The following is a 20,884-nucleotide window of genomic DNA, read 5'->3' on the forward strand; positions in this document are numbered from 1 at the left end:
GCTCTTAGTGATGACTCAGCTGGTTAGACTGCTTTTATATTTGATTCTGCCACTTCAATGCAAGGCTGTGTTGGTTGACTTGGTAGAGCAAGAGGAGGAGAGTCATGCACTGGTAGACAAATTCTTTGGTCAAGAACTTTTTGTTCACTGTTCTTGACCAGAACTAGTCACATAGACCCAGGAGACTAGTATGTATAGGTTTCTCTGAACCTGGAAGGTAGAGGAGGTAGCAATATCTCTGTACTTCATCTTTTTCTTAATTGTTATGATCTTTGAGGCAGATTAATGTATTTGTGAATTTTCTGAAATCTCTCCTGTTGTTGATTTCTAATTTCCTATCATTGTGGTTAGGAAAGATAGTTGATGTAGTTTCAATCTTAACTTTGTTAAGACTTGTTTTGAGTCTTACCTTATGATCCATCTTGGAGAATGTTCCAAGTGTGCTTGAGAATAACCTATATTCTGTTGTTGTTGGATAGAATGTTCTGTATATGTCTGTTTGTCTGTTTGGTCTAAATTGCAGTTTATGGTTTATGTTTACTTATTTATTTTCTGTTGGAATGATATGTACATTCCGTAAGTGGGGTTTTGAACCTCTCTAGTATTATATTGTTCTCTTCATTCCCATTAATATTTGCTTTGTGTATTTAGGTACATGCAAAAAAAAAATTTTTTTTTTTTTGTGGTGCTGGGCATCGAACCCAGGGCCTTTTGCATGCAAGGGAAGCACTCTACTAACTGAGCTATCTTCTCAGCCCCAGCAATTTTTTTTTTTTTTTTGCTGAGTACATGCAAATTTTCAGCATTTGTGTCATCTTGATGAATTGACTACCTTATCATTGTTATGATTTGGACATGAGGTGTCCCCCCAATGCTTCCTTTAGTGCAAGAATATTCAGAGGTGAAATGATTAGATAAGGAGAGCTGTAACCTAATTAGTTCATCCTAGTTTGAATGGACTGACTGGGTGGTAGCCGTAGATAGGTGGGGCACAGCTAGAAGAGGTGGGTCCCTGGGTTCGTGTCCTGGAAGGAAATGTTCTTCCTGTGACTCCTTCCTCTTCTTTTCCCTCTGCTTTCTGACTCCACCATGACCTGAGCAGCTTTCCTCTGCTGGGCCCTTTCCCTATGATGTGCTGCCTCACCTTGGGCTTAGAGCAATGGAGTCAGACACCTGTGGACTGATATCTCTGAAATCATAAACCCCCAAATAAACTTTTCCCCCTTTAAGTAGTTCTTGTCAGGAGTTTTGGTCACAATGATGCAAAAGCTGACTAAAACAACCATTAAATAGTAACCGTCTATTTTTCATGACAGTTTTTGACTTGAAGTATATTTTGTCAGATATAAGTACTGTCACTCCGGCTCTCTTTGGGTGCCATTTGCATGGAATATCTGTTTGCATCTCTTTACTTGTAACCTGCATATGTTCTTAAGGTTTGAGTCTTCTGTAGGAAGCATGTGGTTGGATTTCATTTTAAAAATCCTTTTAGCTCTCTATATCTTTTGATGGGATCATTTAATCAATTTACATTTGCAATTTTTTTTGACATTTCTTCAACATCTATTTGTTATCCATTATAGGACTTTTGAAGAATAAGGAGAAAAATTTTTCCACAAATGCACCTATGCTGAATATGTTGACATTTTGACATGATCAGTATAAACCTTTAACTGAGTTATGTATATAATAGATTTCCCTGATATCAGGAAACACATCAAAATGTAATAATCCTTTTGTTAACAAATTTCTCACCAACTACTATGATTAATTTTAGATTTTTTGTTTTTACAGTATGTGGTTTATTGAATGCCAATATTAAATTATTGTTTTAGTGTTTTCAGTTGTGCCCCAACAGAGAGGGCCCAACACTGGACCATTCTACAGTGAAGGTCCAGCAAATGGGGAAAATTTGTCAGTGCAAATTTGACTGTTATTGATAGGTAAAGATTTATACTGTAATTTAGAAATTTTTTTTCTGGTTGTTTTGTAGATCCTTTTTTTCTTTTCTGTGTCTATTGATGTATTCCTTTGTGATCATGTGGTATGCATTGATTCCTCACGTTTTAAAATATTAAACTTTTTTCCCCCCAAGTACTGGAGTTTGAATCCAGGGCCTTGCATATGCTAGGCAAGTGGTCTAACACTGAGCTACATCACCAGCCCTTCTTATCTTATTTTGAGACAGGTCTTGCTAAGTGGCCTGGGCTAACCTCAAACTTACCATCCTCCTGTCTCAGGCTCCTGAGTAGCTGGGATTGCAGGTGTGCATCCCTACACCCTGCCGATTCCTTACTTTTTTATCTTTTGTGTACCTATGATAGATTTTTGTTTTGTGGTTACCATCAGTCTGACAAGAAACGTCTCATATTTATAACAGGTTATTTTAAGCAACTAAGCTTCTATTGCTAAAAATACCTACAAACCCCCACACTCTATACTTTTACTCCTTCTCTCCCACATTGAAAATTGTTGATGTTATTGCTACTTCTTTTTAAATAATGATTTAAAAAATGTCCTATATTTTTATGTTACTAATTAACACCCTTTTCTTTCAACTTTTGTTTTTCTGGGAAAGTCTTCATCTCTCCTTCATTTCTTTTCTTTTCTTTTCTTTCTTTCTTTTTTTTTTTTTTTTTTGCGGGCTGGGGATTTTTGTTTTTTTTTTTGCATTTGCTCTTTTTTTTATTGTAAACAAATGGGATACATGTTGTTTCTCTGTTTGTACATGGCGTAAAGGCATACCATTTGTGTAATCATAAATTTACATAGGGTAATGATGTTTGATTCATTCCGTTATTTTTTTCTTCCCCCCCACCCCTCCCACCTCTCTTTTCCCTCTGTACAGTCCCCCCTTCCTCCATTCTTGTCCCACTCCCACCCCCCATTAAGTGTCATCATCCGCTTATCAGTGAAATCATTCCTCTTTTGGACTTTTGAGATTGGCTTATCTCACTTAACATGATATTCTCCAATCTCATCCATTTGCCTGCAAATGCCATAATTTTATTATTTTTTATGGCTGAGTAATATTCCATTGTATATATATATATACCACAGTTTCTTTATCCATTCATCAATTGAAGGGCATCTAGGTTGGTTACATAGTCTGCCTATTGTGAATTGAGCCACTATGAACATTGATGTGGCTGTATCTCTGTAGTGTGCTGATTTTAAGTCCTTTGGGTATAGGCCAAGGAGTGGGATAGCTGGGTCAAATGGTAGGTCCATTCCAAGTTTTCTAAGGAATCTCCACACTGCTTTCCAGAGTGGCTGCACTAGTTTGCAGTCCCACCAGCAATGTATGAGTGTACTTTTTCCCCACATCCTCGCCAACACCTATTGTTGCTTGTGTTCTTGATAATCGCCATTCTACTTGGGGTGAGATGAAATCTTAGGGTAGTTTTGATTTGCATTTCTTTTATTACTACACATGTTGAACATTTTTTCATATATCTGTTGATTGCTTGTACATCTTCTTCTGTGAAGTGTCTGTTCATTTCCTTAGCCCATTTGTTTATTGGATTATTTGTATTCTTGGTGTAGAGTTTTTTGAGTTCTTTATAGATTCTGAAAATTAGTGCTCTATCTGAAGTATGATTGGCAAAGATATTCTCCCACTCTGTAGGCTCTCTCTTCACATTACTGATAGTTTCTTTGCTGAGAGAAAGCTTTTCAGTTTGAATCTATCCCAGTGGTTGATTCTAGCTTTTATTTCTTGTGCTATGGGAGTCCTGTTAAGGAAGTCTGATCCTAAGCCAACAAGGTGAAGGTTTGGACCCACTTTTTCTTCTATAAGATGCAGGGTCTCTGGTCTGATTCCAAGGTCCTTGATCCATTTTGAGTTGAGTTTTGTGCAGGGTGAGAGATAGGGATTTAGTTTCATTCTGTTGCATATGAATTTCCAGTTTTCCCAGCACCATTTGTTGAAGAGGCTATCTTTTCTCCATTGCATATTTTTGGCCCCTTTGTCTAGTATGAGAAAATTGTATTTATTTGGGTTTGTGTCCATGTCCTCTATTCTGTACCATTGATCTACCTGTCTATTTTGGTACCAATACCATGCCGTTTTTGTTACTATTGCTTTGTAATAGAGTTGAAGATCTGGTATTGCGATACCCCCTGCTTCGCTCTTTCTACTGAGGATTGCTTTAGCTATTCTGGGTTACTTATTCTTCCAGATGAATTTCATAATTGCTTGCTCTATTTCTGTAAGGTACACCATTGAGATTTTAATTGGAATTGCATTGAATCTGTATAGCACTTTTGGTAGTATGGCCATTTTGACAATATTAATTGGGGAGATCTTTCCATCTTCTAAGGTTTTCTTTAATTTCTTTCTTTAGTGTTCTGTAGTTCTCATTGTAGAGGTCTTTCACCTCTTTTGTGAGATTGATTCCCAAGTATTTTATTTTTTTTGAGGCTATTGTGAATGGGGTAGTTTTCCTAATTTCTCTTTCTGAAGATTCATCACTTATGTATAAAAATGCATTGAATTTATGAGCATTGATCTTGTAACCTGCTACTTTACTGAATTCACTTATGAGTTCTAAGAGTTTTCTGGTGGAATTTCCAGGTTCCTCTAAATGTTCTGGTGAAATTTCCAGGTTCCTCTAAATATAATCATGTCATCAGCGAACAGGGATAGTTTGAGTTCCTCTTTCCCAATTCGTATCCCTTTAATTTCTTTGGTTTGTCTAATTGCTCTGGCTAGAGTCTCAAGAATGATGTTGAATAGAAGTGGTGAAAGAGGGCATCCCTGGCTTGTTCCAGTTTTTAGGGGGGATGCTTTCAGTTTTTCACCATTTAGAATGATATTGGCCATGGGCTTAGCGTAGATGGCCTTTACAATGTTAAGGAATGTTCCCACTACCCTAATTTTTTCTAGTGTTTTGAGCATGAAGGGATGCTGTATTTTATTGAATGCTTTTTCTGAATCTATTGAAATAATCATGTGATTCTTAACTTTTAGTCTGTTGATATGGTGAATGACATTTATTGATTTCCAGATGTTGAACCAACCTTGCATCCCTGGGATAAAACCCACTTGATCGTGGTGCACTATCTTTTTAATATATTTTTGTATGCGATTTGCTAAAATTTTGTTGAGAATTTTTGCATCGATGTTCATTAAGGATATTGGTCTGAAATTTTCTTTCCTTGATGTGTCTCTGTCTGGTTTAGGTATCAGGGTGATATTGGCTTCACTGAATGAGTTTGGGAGGGTACCCTCCTCTTCTATTTTATGGAATACTTTGAGAAGTATTGGAATGAGCTCTTCTTTAAAGGTTTTGTAGAACTCAGCTGAGAACCCATCTGGTCCCGGACCTTTCTTTGTTGGTAGGCTTTTGATGACCTCTTCTATTTCATTGCTTGAAATTGATTTATTTAAGTTGTGTATGTCCTCCTCGTTCAGTTTAGGTAATTCATATGTCTCTAGAAACTTGTTGATGTCTTCAAGGTTTTCTGTTTTGTTGGAGTATAGATTTTCAAAATAGCTTCTAATTATGTTTTGTATTTCATTCGTGTCTGTTGTGATATTTCCTTGTTCATTCCAAATTTTAGTAATTTGAGTTCTCTCCCTCTTTCTCTTTGTTAGTGTGGCTAAGGGTTTATCAATTCTGTTTATTTTTTCAAAGAACCAACTATTTTGTTAATTTTTCCGATTGTTTCTTTTGTTTCAATTTTGTTGATTTCGGCTCTGATTTTAACTATTTCCTGTCTTCTACTACTTTTGGTGTTGGTCTGCTCTTCTTTTTCTAGGGCTTTGAGCTGTAGTGTTAAGTCGTTTATTTGTTGATTTCTACTTCTTTTGTTGAATGCGCCCCATGAAATAAATCTTCCTCTAAGTACTGCTTTCATAGTGTCCCAGAGATTTTGATATGATGTGTCTTTGTTCTCGTTTACTTCTATAAATTTTTTTATTTCCCTCCTGATGTCTTCTGTTATCCATTCATCATATAATAGTGTATTATTTAATCTCCAGGTATTGGAGAAGTTTCTGTTTTTTATTCTGTCATTTATTTCTAATTTTAATCCATTATGATCCGATAGAGTACAAGGTAGTATCTCTATCTTCTTATATTTGCTAACAAAGTTTTATGTGTAATATATTTAAATAAACTCTCTACCCTTTTTTCTTTTCTTCTTGTTAAAATTCTATGCCTCCAGGATTTGTTTTTTGATGCTGTTCCATAAAACCCACATTTCATCATTACTTTTAATTTTTTTTCTTCCTCTGTATATTTTTAAATAAATTGTCTTCAAGTTCACAGATTATTCTGCTTGATTAATTTGCTGTTGAGGCTCTGTATTGTGCTTCTTATTTCATTTATTGTATTTTTCGGCTTCAGAATTTGACTTTTAAAAATAATTTCAATCTCTCCCTTAAATTTCTCATTTTAGTTAGAATTATTTTTCATTTATTTTCTTGTAGTTTGATGTACTCTTTAAAATAAATATTTTTAATTCTTTTTTTTTTCAATATTTTTATTTTTAGTTGCACATGATAGTAGAATTACTTTGGCAGAATATACATACATAAAGTATAACTTATTCTATTTAGGTTCCCACTCTTGTGGTTGCACATGATGTGGAGTTACCCTGGTTGTGTATACAAATACAAGGCTAAGTAAGGAAAGTTATGTTCAATCAATTCTACTGTCTTTCCTATTCCTTTAAAATGTTAAGTGTTAAATCCTTATACACTTTTCTTTTGGAAATTACAAAAGAAAGATAAACACACAACGGTGTATAGTTGGGGGCGTGAAACATACTTGAACAAACAGAACGAAATAAAACACACACAAATCATCTACCACTCTTACGTGGCAGTTACATGGCAGAGTGAAGTTTCATGAGAATAGACCAAGTAACCATACTCAAGTACTCAGGGAGGGTTTTTTTGGGGAGTAAAGTCACCAAGCCACAACAGAAATTTGATCCCTGGAGGATATGGTCTCTGCTTTTTTCATTTACTACAGATTGCCCTGTGCCTAAGGACAATGCCAACAACAAAAGAGCACCCAAATATTTGAGCTGAAATAAATTCTGTAGAAATTAGAAGATGGCATTAGGCAGAGCACAGACATTCTGTGTTGAGCAGCCTTTCCTGCTACAGCAGAGGTCCTGGTGCCTCACACACTTGTGGGAGCAATAGGATTTTTATTTTGAAGGATTTCAATATCAAAGGTCTGAACTTTTTGTATCATTAAAGGATCCCTTCCAGAATGTTTTTCTTTCTTTTTTTTCTGCCCAGTACTGAGATTCAGTGTTGGAAATTAAACGCAGGGCCTTGCACTAAGCAAATGCTCTACCACAAAGGCACATTCCCATCCCCAGAATGTTTTTAAACGTACACATAAAATATAACACATAGGAATACAATGAAAATCTGTGTTGGAATACAGTTACCAACATGTAAACAAACTGATATATTAACAAATGTTCCTTTAAATAACAAAAGTAATGCATAAATAAAGTAGCAGCAACTCTCAATATAAACAGCACCTGGAGTTTTCTGTAATCTCCATCCTAATGGGATGGAAAACAGCTGTGATTTCCACTGGCAAGAAAGTACAGGTACTGCTGATACTGTGGTGCGAATAAAGATGTGATGCTTCTCATCCAAATTCATGGACTCCCTGGATTCTGTCCCAAGTCCTTTGGTGTTCTTGGATCAGAAGCCCAAAAAAGAAAAGGGTGGGTAAGTATGAAGGGAAATACATATTAACCGTGTTTGTTCTGATGAACAATTCAGATCCCCACTTTCTGAGGGTGCCCTGCTGGAAGATAACCCTGTTTGTAATCGTGCCAGTTCTTGGACCCCTGGTTGCCTTGATCATCTGCTACAACTGGTTGCATCGAAGACTAGCAGGTGCCGCAGCGGGGAGCAGGCAGTAAATAGGACCACTGAGCAATGGGGGACCCAGGCAAACCTGAGTGGGAAATAGTGGAACCAGGACTTAGGATTCCAGAGCCCTGGAATTCCTCTGTCCTCATGCCCATCCCCAGGCTCCTCAGAGGAGCTGTGTTACTGAAATCTGTGGGGCCTCTCAGTGGAAAGGAAGGGTGGGTCACTCTGATTGCCCACAGAGAGGGTGTAGGAGGGGGTAGCCATTTTCCACTGATCACCTATTTACTTCTCTTTGTTTGCAGGGCAGTTTCTTGAAGAGCTAAGTAAGTTCTCTTCTCTTTCTTATAAGCTGGGAACAAAAAGTCAGAAAGAGAAACTGAAGTGAAAAGAAGGGGTTACTGAGGAAAGGAGTGGCTGGAAAGCATGGAGGAGGAGGACTCACCCTGTGAGGGAGGAGGGAAGGAGTTAGAGTCAGGTTTACAGGTGGCAGAGAGGGAAGCTGGGCTGCTCTCACCTACTGTCTCATCTGCTCCACCCTCAGTGCCCTGAGGTAGGAATCCTCTCTGGTTGGCCTCCCTTCTTATTCTCAATAGCAGCTGCCCAGTGCTTCACCTCTGACACCAACCACCAAGGCAGCCACAGAAATAAGATGACCCCAGGGGTCTTTTAATTTCCTAGGTTCAGGGGTTTCATGATAAAAACTTCTGACAAGGATTTTTCAAGTTATTTTCTCCTCCTTCTAGGAAATCCCTTCTGAGTGCTGTGGCATCTTTGACAAGGGTGGAGGCGAGCCTGGTGGGTCCAGAGACTGATCCTTGGGGATGTCTCATCCATCAAGTTGCACACTCACTGGCCACTTTGCTACGGAGACATTCCAATCCACACTTCCAGGAATACTCTGAATTCCAAATAGAATTGATTTCCCTTCTGTCATCTACCTTTTTTCTCCCTTTCCTCAGCTCCTTCCGTCCTTTGCCATTGTTTGCTTTTCATGTCTTTCTCCTCCTCTGTCCTTCACTAGGAAGCCCTCTCTGGCTAAAGCAAGGTGGGTCTCTTTTCTCCATCAGAGGACACCTGTGCTGGAGCATAGCATAAAAACTGGAGACCAAGAGTCTCCTCACTGCAAATTACAGAACATCCAATTTGCAAATGGTGGTTGTTTTCTTCCAAGACTGAGCCCTTATTGAGCAGAGCTGAGAGGGTAGAAAGAATCCAAAATATCACAGAGGAAGCTGAATGAGCTTCAGACTGAGGATGTAGGGAGCCCTAACCAAGACCTGGAGATGGGGAGAGACCACAGAATACCAGCCAGAGCTCTACCTTGTCTCAGCAACCTGCGGAGGGCCTCGGGAAGCAATGGAAGGGAACAAAGCAGCGCAACTGCTTTAGAATGGTTTCCGTTCTGCTTCCACCTCTTCTCTGCCTCCCTCACACTTTCTCTTCTCTAATCTTTTTTCTCCCATCTTCATACCTATCAGAGTAGCCATGGTTTTATTCAACAAATACTACTTGATGATCTATCAGACACAAAGAAACAAGTTAGGTGCTAATTAATAATATGAGTTTCTATGTGCACACTTCTTTTCCCTTTTCTTTGTTGTATTTTCTTCATCATCCATTCACCTCTCTCTCTCTACTCAAGCCTCCTGACCCTGGAGGTCAGTCCTCAGGAAAACCAAACACAAAGACCTCTGTTGGAAAGGCCATTTATTTGTTTTGAGATCTTCACTGCCTACTTTGCCTTGTCTCCTTTGCATGCCTTCTCCCATACTGCCTCTCTCCTGGGAATATGGATTCTCGAAGATCTGTTTCCTCCATGCCTCCAGTCCTTCCCAGTCATGGAGAATCATGAAAGCACCCAAGCCTCTGGCCCAGGATTACCCAGCATTTATGGGGACTGCCCAGGCACTGTTCCTTGCCTTTATAGCGTCTCCAGTGATTCAGAAGGTCCTCTTTCTCCCCAAAGCAGAGGTCACAGATGGGGCAACGGTAGATCTTTTGCTTCCAATGAGTCTGCTGGTGCTTGGCGAGCCAGAAGGATGAGCTGAAGGACTTGCCACAATGGAAGCAGGAGGTCAGCTGCTCTGTGAGGTGGACCTTCTGGTGGCTAGCGAGATAGGCTTTCTTGCTAAAAGTCAAGGGACAATGTGGGCAAGAGAAGACCTTGAGTCTTGAGGGCTGCACTAGAGAAGAGCTGAATCTGGTATTCAGGCAGGAGGATCTACTGTCCCGTGCTTGTGTCCTGGTCACAGGACTCTCATTTCTAAATATGGGTTCCTGGGTCCTAGTCACTGGTGCCTGGTTCACAAGTCCCTGGATGGATGGACCTCTGTCTCCTGACAATGGACTCCCAGAATTCAGCTGTGCCTGGAACCCTCGCAATATGCTCCTGGTTTCCAGCCACTGGCTCCTGGTTTTGGTGTATCTTCTGGTGGCGTTTCAGCTCAGACTTGTCCCGGAAGCACTTCCCACACTCAGGGCACGAATGGGGTCGGTAACCCAAATGAACACGGCGGTGCCGACTCAGTCCAGAAGCATCACAGTAGGTCTTGTCACAGAGTGAGCAACAGAAGGGTCTCTCCCCATGATGTTTGCGCCTGTGGTAGCTGAGGGCCTTGGGGCTCCAGAACAACTTCCCACACTGGCTACAGATGTTAGTCTGCTTAGGGTTGTGAACAAACTGGTGGTTGTGGAGGAAGGAGCTCTTGCTGAAACACCTGCCGCAGGTGTGGCAGAGAAAAAGTGTCCCAGCTTGGGATGTCTGGAATACTGAGGTCCTGCCAGAGCGTGGACTCTGGCCTGTCCCTCTGTGAACGAGGGAGACTTTCTTATCATCACTAGTCCCCTCATCTCTCAGATTCTGACCTGGCTCTTGAAGTTCTTCCTTCTTGCCTCCTGAAAGGAGGCCTTGTCTGTTTGGGTGATGGAGATCTACTCTCCTCTGTCTCTCCTCTTGCTCAAGCTTGGTGATCAGATCTGGTTTAGGCAGAAATATTCTTGCCACAGACTCCAGGTTCTTGAAGGTTTCTGACATAACACCCTGGTAAAGGGCTCTCTGACTCGCATCTAGACATTCCCACTCTTGCTGGGTGAAATTCACTGCCACGTCCTCAAAGGTGACAGGCATCAGTCCAGCCCCGGATGTGACTTCTGCCCCGGATGTGACTTCTGTGCATAGAGTCTCGGCAGCTGATGGCTGGAGCGCTCTTGAATTCTTATTCTTAGTTCATATGCCTCCATTTTGGGGGTTCAACAGTGGAAAGATTTGATGGTATTGTACCTCTTTGCTTTCTCTCTCTCTCTCTCTCTTTTTTTTTTTTTTTTTTTTTTTTTTTTGTTGTTACCTTACACGGATGCCTGCTTATTTGAATAATTGGGGATTTAGTCCAGTCTTTACAGACTGTTTGTCTGGGTAAACCCTTTAGCAGTTAGCTTGTCCACAGACTCAGGGTTAGCTCTTTGATGTAGTATAATAGTGGGCTTGATGCTGGAGTTTTGGGGAAGGCTGATCTGCACCTGGTCAGTAGGTAGGAGAGTCTGGCATCAGGGTTGATTGGGTTGAGTGAAAGAATGAAACCAGTACTGGAGACAAGTTGATTGGATCCACAAGAATGGCCCTGGAACCTAAGTATCCCAGGGTGGGGCTGGAATCTGAGTTCAATGGAGCCTGTCTGAAGCCTGAGTCTATGTGAACTATGTGGCATTGGGCTGGGTTTGGAGCATAAGTGTGTGGTGGTGGGTCTGGGTCCTAGGTCCATGGGACTAACCTAGAGTTTAGTTTGCAAGGTTGGTCTTGGATCCTTAGTCCATTGGGTATGGCCTGTCACCAGGGTCTAAGGTCCTCTGGAGCCTGGCACCACAGGGACTGGTATGGACCCCAGGCTTGGCACTGTGGCAGGCATGGAACCTGGGTTTATAGGGGCTGGTTTGGAGCCTATGACTGCAGGTTGTGACCTGGTGTTCTATCCTGAGGCTGGCCTGGAACCTGGGGCCCTGGGGGCTAGCTTGGAGCCTGCATTTGCTGGTACTGCGCTGGAGGTGAGGTGTGCAGGTCTAGATGCTAGGTCATTGAGGGCTGATATAGGTCTTGGGGCTTTGGGAACCAGCCTGGGACTTGGATACACCAGTAGCCCATACTGGAACATGTTCTGGTGCTTAGATCTACAGGGAATGGCTGAGAGGGTGGGCCATGGGGAAAGCCTGGCACTAGGCAGGCCTTGAGCCTCTGTTTATGGGAACCTGCCTGCCTGTTATGGGAGGCCAGGAATGCCAACCTGATGCTGGGGTGAACCTGAAGGGGCTGACTTGGCAGTGGGTGGACCTGGAAACTCTATCCTTCGGGTCTATTCTGGAGGCTGGGCCTATTTATACTGACCTGATGACTGATCTTGCAGGGATCAGCCTGGTGCTGGGGCCTTGAAGATTGGGGCCACAAAGGTCAAGGCTCGTGCAGTCCAGAGCTTGAATTCCACAGGTTGGCCTAGAGTCTTGTGAGTACATTAGTCTGTCTGGCATAGGGATAAGCTCAGTCCACAGGTATTGGCCTAGAGTCTGGGGCCACAGGGTTGGCCTTGCATTGGGTTGTCCTGCATCCTTTATCTGCAGGGGCAGACCTAAATTCCCTGACCTTCAGAGCTGGCCCAGTGCTGGAGGTGGTCCAGAGCAAGGTGGCAACAGAGACTGAGTTCACCAGGCTGCCGAGGAGTCAGAATCTTGGGAGCTTGCTCAGCACTGGGGTTTTCTGGGGCAACCTGATATTGCAGTCTGAGGCAAAATCTGATGCTCACTCCCCTCTCCTTCCTCTATGTGGGTATCTCTTTTTGTGATGAGCTGCCTAGATTTGGAGGAGGGGTGACATGAATAATGTAAAGCTGGTTCAATGCATCTTTTCTTAATTCTGTGCTACACCCTGGTGCTGTAATTTCTTACCTGGTTTCCTTAGCTCTTGTGAAAGTATTCTTGCATGGGTGGTTGTTCTAATTGATGTTTTTCCAGCCTAGATGTACTAGAGAGTCTTACTCTGCCATCCTACTGACTAGACCTCCCCAATGCTTTCTTGTATTTTATCCTTCACAAATAATTTTGCAGTATTTTATTCTTTTGAGAATCCTCTCTCCATATTTCTTTTTTCCTTTTCGTGCCCCTCTCTTGGCTTATACAAAACCAAGGCAGCTATCTATTCTATTTCTTCTCTGATAAACACTTCACTAACTCCTCTTAGAACATATGCTTCAGAATGCTGTTCATTTTCTTATTTCTTCTGCTGTCAATGTCAACTGTTTCGCAGGAAGTTGGTCAGAACAGTCCAGGGACAGGGCCAAATAAGTATAGCAGGATATGTAAGAAACAATCTACCACGTTCTTGTACCTTGGGTTATGGAGAGTATGTATTTTTTTCTTATCTTAGCTCATTTCCCACATACCTAAACTACTCTCAGTGATTCTACAGGTAACCAATTTTTGACCAGTGTAGCACAACTTTATAAAAGTATTCTGCCCAGTGCCTAATGATGCAAAACTCTTCTGTCTTGATTGGTTAACAGTTTAAGGAAGTTTCCAATCCCATGGAGGCCAGAAAGTTCAGAAAGTTATCTGTACTCTTAATGAATATTTTTTTTCACTGAGCTGTGTGGAGGCAAGTTCTATTCTAGAGAGGCTGATAATTTTACTGTCTCATTGTCCCCCTTCCAGAATGGGCTCTGCATGGGCCCCCTGGGTGACAGTTCTGTTAGTGAATCTGATCAGGCTGAATTTCTCCATCACTCAAGACAGAGACTCTCCAGGTAAGTGCAGAGCAAGTTTTTCTGGGTGCATATACTAGGATTGGCATGGGAGAGGGATGTCTTTCCTTATTGGTCCAGGTGGTTGGACAGAGTGGAAGTGGATTCTGGCATCAAAGAGCACTGTTCTTCCCATTGATAGAAAAGTGGTTTTTTCTTCTTTATCATGCAATTTATCTCCCATTGACCCTGGGAGAAGGACTTCCTGTACCAGAGACAAAGATTCAAGGGTGGGAAGAAGGGGAACATTTTGTCTTGTTAGATTTCTTATTGTATCAATATCAGTCCCAGGAACTGTAAGAGCAGGAGGCAGTCTAAGAATAGCTGCCATTCTTAAACCAGTAGTTTATTATTCTGACGATTGTAACTTCTTCTGTCTTCATCTAATAAGGGTGTTTATAGATGAATGATATTGGAAACAATTTCTTCTGTCATTTTAAAGATCTTATTACATGGTCTTAATTGTAGTAAGAAGCTTTGAGAAGTTGAATACATTGGTTATCCTTGTTCTCAGATTACTGGGTACAGATAATTTGTCACTGTTATTCTTATTGCTAAGAAGACAGGCTATGCAAACATGAAGTGATGTTAGACCAGGAAAGCATATATTTTGAGTAGAAAACAGGATGTACTGTGCTAAGAACAGAATCCCCTTTAAATGTCAGAGTGTCATTTTGAAGACAAAAGAGGAACAAACCCTGGGGGAAAGTATGATGGTTCTCAGAGAATAGAAACTACTCTAAGTTTATAATGTCCATTAAACAACACACCTGAAAAATAATCAGCACAGATTTTAAATGATGATTAAAAATTCAGATTTTTTTTCTTAGACTATAAAAGAAAAGAGAGAATATAAATGTAGGAAAATTGTAGGTTGGAACCTCACCTGAAATCAGCTGCTGAGTGAGAGATAAGCCTGGTTGACAAAGGAAAGTCATCCTATGGCTCAGCTGAAATAAAAGTAAACTTAAAACTCAAGGTCAGTAGCCATTATTCTTCAATTCTCAAATGTCATTTCCTTAAGGAAGGTCTCACCTTAACTACCTGCATTATAACTTCTTTTGAATTTTCTTTTATTATTATTAAGTGCATAGAATTGAGTTAATCTCAATGAGTTCACAGCACTTTGTAATCATTGGTTAGTACAAGGAACCTCCTCTCCTCCATTGTCTTCATTCCTGCCCTCTCCTCTTCAGAGATGTTCATTCTAGTGTGTTTGGTATGTCTTAAACGTAAGGGTGGCCTAAAAAATATATAGTCTTATTTTTCTGTGAGTATTTAAATTTTTTAAAATGTATTATTGTGCATTGAATCACATTCTATTTCATTTCTCACTAAGCACCTTGCTTTTGAGCATACTGATGTAAAAAAGCCTCCTCTCAGATCTGTGTGATCTGACGTAATGAGCCAGGAGTGGGACTTCCCAGAGGAGGGGTTGTTTCATGGTCCTTTTTGTTTTTTGCCTTTTTTTTCCAGAAGATTTTGTGATTCAGGCAAAGGCTGACTGTTACTTCACCAATGGGACAGAGAAGGTGCAGTTTGTGGTCAGATTCATCTTCAACTTGGAGGAGTATGCACATTTCGACAGTGACCTGGGCATATTTGTGGCACTGACAGAGCTGGGGCGGCCTGATGCTGAGCACTGGAACAGCCGCCCAGATATACTGGAGAGGAGCAGAGCCTCTGTGGATTTGCTCTGTAGACGTAACTACAATTTGGGGGCTCCCTTCACTGTAGGGAGAAAAGGTGAGGAGGAAGGTCAGGTCTAGTGGGGTTCGGGAGTCTGCTCCATGAGAACCTGGCCATGGTACTTTTTCCTTGTGACAGGTAAATTTCTGCTTCAAGATAAATGGGTTACAAGTTGGGGAGTTTGTATCTATGTTCTGTCCCTAACTGTGAGTCACTCATTATCCTCATAGGTCAGGTCACTGTGATCTTGGTCCCAGTCCTCCTAGGTTCTCAGGGACTTTTAGAACTAGCATACCCTCAATAGAAGGGGTGATTGTGGGAGGACCTGAGAAGGTCTAAATACTCTTTGGGGCATTGAAATAACCTATTTCTCAGTTTTTGGGGGCTGAAATATCTCTACACTTCTATTTTTCACTTGGGTGATCTGGGATAGACATTGGGACGGTGACCGTCCCTGAAGAAGCTCCTGCTCTGGCTCGGCTTGGTGGTTCCTTTACAATGTCTCATTTTTCTCTTCCTTCCTAGTACAACCAGAGGTGACAGTGTACCCAGAGAAGACCCCATTCTTGCATCAGCACAACCTGCTGCTCTGCTCTGTGACAGGCTTCTATCCAGGGGACATAAAGATCAGGTGGTTCTGGAATGGACAGGAGGAGAGAGCCGGGGTTATGTCCACTGGTCTTATTAGGAATGGAGACTGGACCTTTCAGACCATGGTGATGCTGGAAGTGACTCCTTCACTTGGAGATGTTTACAGCTGCCTTGTTGAGCACCCCAGTCTGTCGAGTCCTATTTCTGTGGAGTGGAGTGAGTACTAGTTTCTTGTACTCTCTGGGCATGACTCAGGATCAAACATTTACAGGGTCTGTGTCACTTCCCCGTTTGTCTTGGTCACAACGCAAATTCTTCTTTCCCTTGATCTGCGAGGGTCACAGAAATCAGAGACCTTGCTTTAGGACGAGAGAAAATAGGGCAGCTATGGATCCTCATATCTTCCAAGAAATAAGGAGTTTAATCACCTCATTATTTGCTTCTAACTCTAGGAACTGCTATCCTTCATTACTTTGGCCTTAGTATTTAGGGGACATTCTCACGGGATATAAGCATCAATAACAAAACCATTCCGTGGTTGCAGACCTTGGCCTCAGAGTGCCACCTTTAAATTTATTTCTTCTTTAAATAGCACTGGTGTCCAGTATGGACTTTGGAACTTTAAGAAGGTGCATCAACTATTGGGAGCTACTCATTAACTTTAAACATGTTTTCTGTAGGAGCTCAGTATGAATATTCTTGGAAAAAGATATTCGGTGGAGTTGCAGCCTTCCTATTTGGGCTACTTTTCCTTCTGGTGGGGATCATCATCCACCTCAGGGCTTGGAAAGGTAATGAACCTCTGAGAACCTTGCCACCTGCCTTGTGACTTCTCTGGTTTTCGACTTTCCCTACATCAAAGATCCAAGGCAGGGAAGACTGGTTGTACTTCTCAGGGATCACTAGGATCGCTGAAGCCAGACACAAGTTTGGACAGTGCAGGCCACTCCCTATTCCTCCGGATAGTCAATTTTGTCCTAAATGGATCATTCCATTGTCTCTTTCCAGGATCGGTGGACACTCAGTCTGGCAATGAGGTAATGTCTCTTATTCCTTGTCTCTGTGCGGCAGATTATTCTTCCAGTGCTTTGGTTAGAGGGAGACAACATGGGGTCAAGGAGGCAGAGGGTGGCCCTGGCTGGTGGTACTGTCTCCTGAGTTCCTGGAATGGGAGGGTGGGATTGCTTCATGAGACCTTCATCACTGTTTCCCCAGGTCTCAAGAGTTGTTCTACCGAAGCCGTACTCAGGTCCTCATCAAAGCTCTCCTGAAGCCTGAAGTAGTGTCAAGCGGCCTGGGCCGTGGTGAGGTAAAGGACATTCTAGAGGTCGCCATTTTGGGAAGGACTTTTTTTCCATGATTCTGGAGTCCTGAATGGATTTTGGAGTTTTGAGCTGTGAGATCATGCATCTCCCTCCCTCTGTCCTTCCTCTTGCTTGTGTGCTTCATTAGTTCCCATTTCCAAAGACTCAATCCAGAAATTTCCTGAATTCCTAAATCTGTCTTTCAATTGCAGTCTCAACTGTCTTCAGCAGACAAATGCTGAGTCACTGTTTCCATTTACTATTTTTTAAAAGAAAATTATTGCAAAATAAAGTGGAGATACAGATAACCACACAAAATGTATGATTTAATGGATTATTGAAGGCAGAACCCCTGTAGTCATCACTCAGGTCAAGAAGTAGAACTTTGCCAGCCACTACAAAGTTTCCATGTGCCTCAGGACAATCAAACGCCCTTCATCCCATTTACAGTAACCTCTTTCTCATAGTTATTTACAGCTTATTTACCCAAGTGTGATTCCTGCACACTACACTTAGTTGTCTGTTGTGTCTCATGGGCTTCACAGGTTTCCTCTCTATCCCCTTCTTTTCATTATGATTAATTCATGGAAAAGCCACAGTCATTGGACCTGAAGTGTTTCCCACACTCTGGATTTTGGTGCCTGCATAAACATGGTGCAGTTTAGCATGCTCCTTTGCGCACGTGCTCTCTCTCTCTCTCTCACTATATATATGTATATATATAAGCATATAATTTTTTTTTTTTTTTTTTTTTTTTTTGCCAATTAGCATCTGGTGTAGAGGTGGGATTAGACTCTGGTTTGATCATTTTGGAAAGCCTATTGGTGGCTGTGTGGTCTTTCACCACAAGACAAGTAGTTTTACTTGATTCCCTTTTTGTGATGTTAGCAACCATTGATGCTAATTGCCTAGTTCTGTTAATATATTGGGGATTGCACAATGGTGATTTTTTCTAATTTTGTAATCCCTTCTTTGTTTATTTATTAGGTACTTTTTGTTCTTTTCACTGAATTATTTGCATTAATAAGACAAAAAAGGCCTTTTACCTGAAGGAAAATTTCATTGACATTGAAAATTACATTTTCTTTTTTTTAACCATTTACTTATTTATTTTTATGTGGTACTGAGGATAAAACCCAGTGCCTCACACATGCTAGATAAGTGCTCTACCACTGGGCCACAACCCCAGCCCTGAAAATTTTATTTTCAAGAGAAAATTAAAAATTTGAAAAACTTGTTTGCTAGTTTCCCATTACTAAATATTTCCCTGATGTTATTGGTGGTGATTTGAGCAAACATGGTTTTGAAAACATTGTTTAATGAAATGTGTTAACATTTTAAAGATCTTCATAATTCCATGAGTCAATAATTTCCAAATAATCAATGCATGATGTGGCAAAATGGATGGATAAAAGATCTATTCAAAGTGTAGAATAGACCAATTAATTTTTTGGGGGGTGGGTACTGAGGATTGAACTCAGGGACACTCAACCACTGAACCACGTCCCCAGCCCTTTTGTATTCTGTTTAGAGACAGAGTCTCAGTGAGTTGTTTATTAACACCTTGCTGTTGCTGAGGCTGGCTTTGAACTCATGATCCTCCTGCCTCAGCCTGAGTCGCTGGGATTACAGGGTGCACCACCATACCAGCAGACCAATTAATTTTTAACATAACAGAATATAAAAAGTTCATTGGTAAGGTTTCAGATTCTATTTTGTAACTAACCTGTAAAAATTATGCTGCTTGATGAGTTTTAATCTTGTAGAAGAATATCTGTAATAGCTGGAAAGCTATTAAAATTCTTCTCTTTCCAACTACATTTCAGAGCACAGCTAGATTTTCTTCATGTACTTCAACCAAAACAATGATTGTTAGAGTTTGAAAAGAGAAGAATATGTAACCAAGCTATCATTCCTAACTCTCACAATAGAGAGTTTAAAAATGTAAAGCAATTCCTTATATTTCAGTGTTCTGCTGGAAAATATAGCTATTTTCCACACAAATTTTGTGTGGAAAATATGCTATTTGTGTGGCATGTAGTGGGTTTATTTCTGTTATTTAAAAAGACATGCAAGATAAATATTAATGTTGCTTGACATAACTCACATAAACTGGAGTTTGTTTCTTCTTCTAAACATTTTTAATCAATATATAAAAATTGTATATATTTTATGGAGTCATGTTTCAATACATGTATATATTATGTTTAAATCAGGGTAAGCATATCTGCTTCCCAAAACATTTATTATTTCTTGGTGATGAAATCATCAAAATTGTTACTGATAGTTTTTTGTTTTTGGAAATATATAGTACAATTATTATCTACAGTCACCCTACTGTGAAATAGAACACCAGAAGTTATTTCTCTTTTCTGTAATTTAGTACCTGTTGAACAACTTTTACTCATCCCTCCCCACCCCCTTATTATCTGCAGCCTCTGGTAACCACTCTTGAGTCCTATGAAATTTGACTTTTTTTAGGTTACACATGAGTGAGATCATACAGTACTTGTCTTTCTGTGCCTGGCTTATTTCACTTAACATAATGATCATCAGTTCCATGGTGTTGTCAAAAATGACATCTTTTTTGGGGTGAATAGTATTCTACTCTGTATCAAAGTTCTTTTAGGGTTCTCAATTTTTTAAAAAAATATTTTCTTAGCTGTTGATAGACCTTTATTTTATTTGTTAACTTATATGTAATGCTGAGAATTGAACCTAGTGCCCCACACATGCTAGGCAAGCACTCCAGCACTAACCCCCTAGGGTTCTCAATTTTTAAGTTTGTGAACCACTGACGTAGTCATTGTGGTTGTTTGAAACTCTTTATTTAGTAGGTTTCTCAAGAAAGGCTTCAGGGAGTGTCTTAGTGTTTGCCCTCTTATAACAAACTGCCATTGATTGGGTGGCTTATAAACAGAAATGTATTTCTTATATTTTCTTATAGTTTGGAGATTTGAGATCAGGCCAGCCTGGTCAGGTTCTGATGAGTGTCTCTTGACACCTCACTAATTTTTCACATGCTGGAAAGAGGGTTAGGGGTCTTTTGGGGGTTTCTTTTATAAGGGTTCTAATTCCACTAAAGAGGGCTTTCCCTAATCACCTCCTCTAAACCCTACTTCCTAACCTCACATTGGGGGTTAGGTTATAATGTGAATTTTGTGGGGACACAAGTTCTTGCACCTTACAGCTGAAAGTCAATTTGGCTGGATATAAGAAACTTCACTCCTATTTTTTGCTCTTGATTATCTTAAAAATATTACTACATTTTCATGTAAATTTGTTATCAACAACTCTGATGATATTTAAATTATCAATGAGTCATTTGCTAATTTCTAGGGGATACCCAGAGAATATTTTCTCTTTCTTTAATGTTCCAAAAGTTTATCAGTATATTGGTTTTGGTTGTTTGGGTTGAATTTCTCAGATAAATCATGTAGTCTTTCCCTATGTTGCCCAATTTTTTTTTTTAAATTTTAGAAATGTTTTATTGAGATTTATCTTTGCATTGATTTTTCTTTTTCCAGGTATTCCTGTCATTCACATTTTAGTTTTGTTTTTGCATGTCTTCAATATTTATAATTTTTTGTTGAATTCTTTATGTCTCTCTCTTTTTTTTTTTTCATTAAAAAAAGCTTACATTGTCACATTTTGTTTTTCTGTTG

The 20,884-nt window shown here is 40.4% G+C and overlaps 2 protein-coding genes across 7 annotated transcripts in view; one reads left to right on the forward strand and one right to left on the reverse strand.

Moving 5' to 3' along the window:
* LOC306666040 (HLA class II histocompatibility antigen, DO beta chain) overlaps positions 1-20,884 on the forward strand; it is a 29,117-nt gene that overhangs the window by 6,751 nt on the left and 1,482 nt on the right. The window contains exons 2-7 of one of the 6 annotated variants that reach the window (XM_079147845.1): positions 13,547-13,638; positions 15,112-15,381; positions 15,850-16,131; positions 16,596-16,706; positions 16,924-16,952; positions 17,131-17,904. In XM_079147845.1, the coding sequence (XP_079003971.1) occupies positions 13,548-13,638; positions 15,112-15,381; positions 15,850-16,131; positions 16,596-16,706; positions 16,924-16,952; positions 17,131-17,193 (846 nt within the window). In that variant the 5' untranslated portion in view covers position 13,547 and the 3' untranslated portion in view covers positions 17,194-17,904. Of the gene's footprint in view, positions 1-13,436; positions 13,639-15,111; positions 15,382-15,849; positions 16,132-16,595; positions 16,707-16,923; positions 16,953-17,130; positions 17,905-20,884 lie in introns of those variants that run through there. The other 5 variants (XM_079147844.1, XM_079147849.1, XM_079147846.1 and 2 more) reach the window with 5 other exon arrangements.
* LOC306666036 (zinc finger protein 57 homolog) lies at positions 8,193-10,982 on the reverse strand (the record flags this gene model as incomplete). The annotated part of the gene is given in 2 exon segments (XM_079147838.1): positions 8,193-10,163; positions 10,165-10,982. Coding segments are annotated over 2 exon segments (1,290 nt in total). The 3' UTR covers positions 8,193-9,691.

The sequence above is a fragment of the Sciurus vulgaris genome, assembly GCF_902686455.1.
Source record: "Sciurus vulgaris genome assembly, chromosome: 7".
NCBI classification, from domain to species: domain Eukaryota; kingdom Metazoa; phylum Chordata; class Mammalia; order Rodentia; family Sciuridae; genus Sciurus; species Sciurus vulgaris.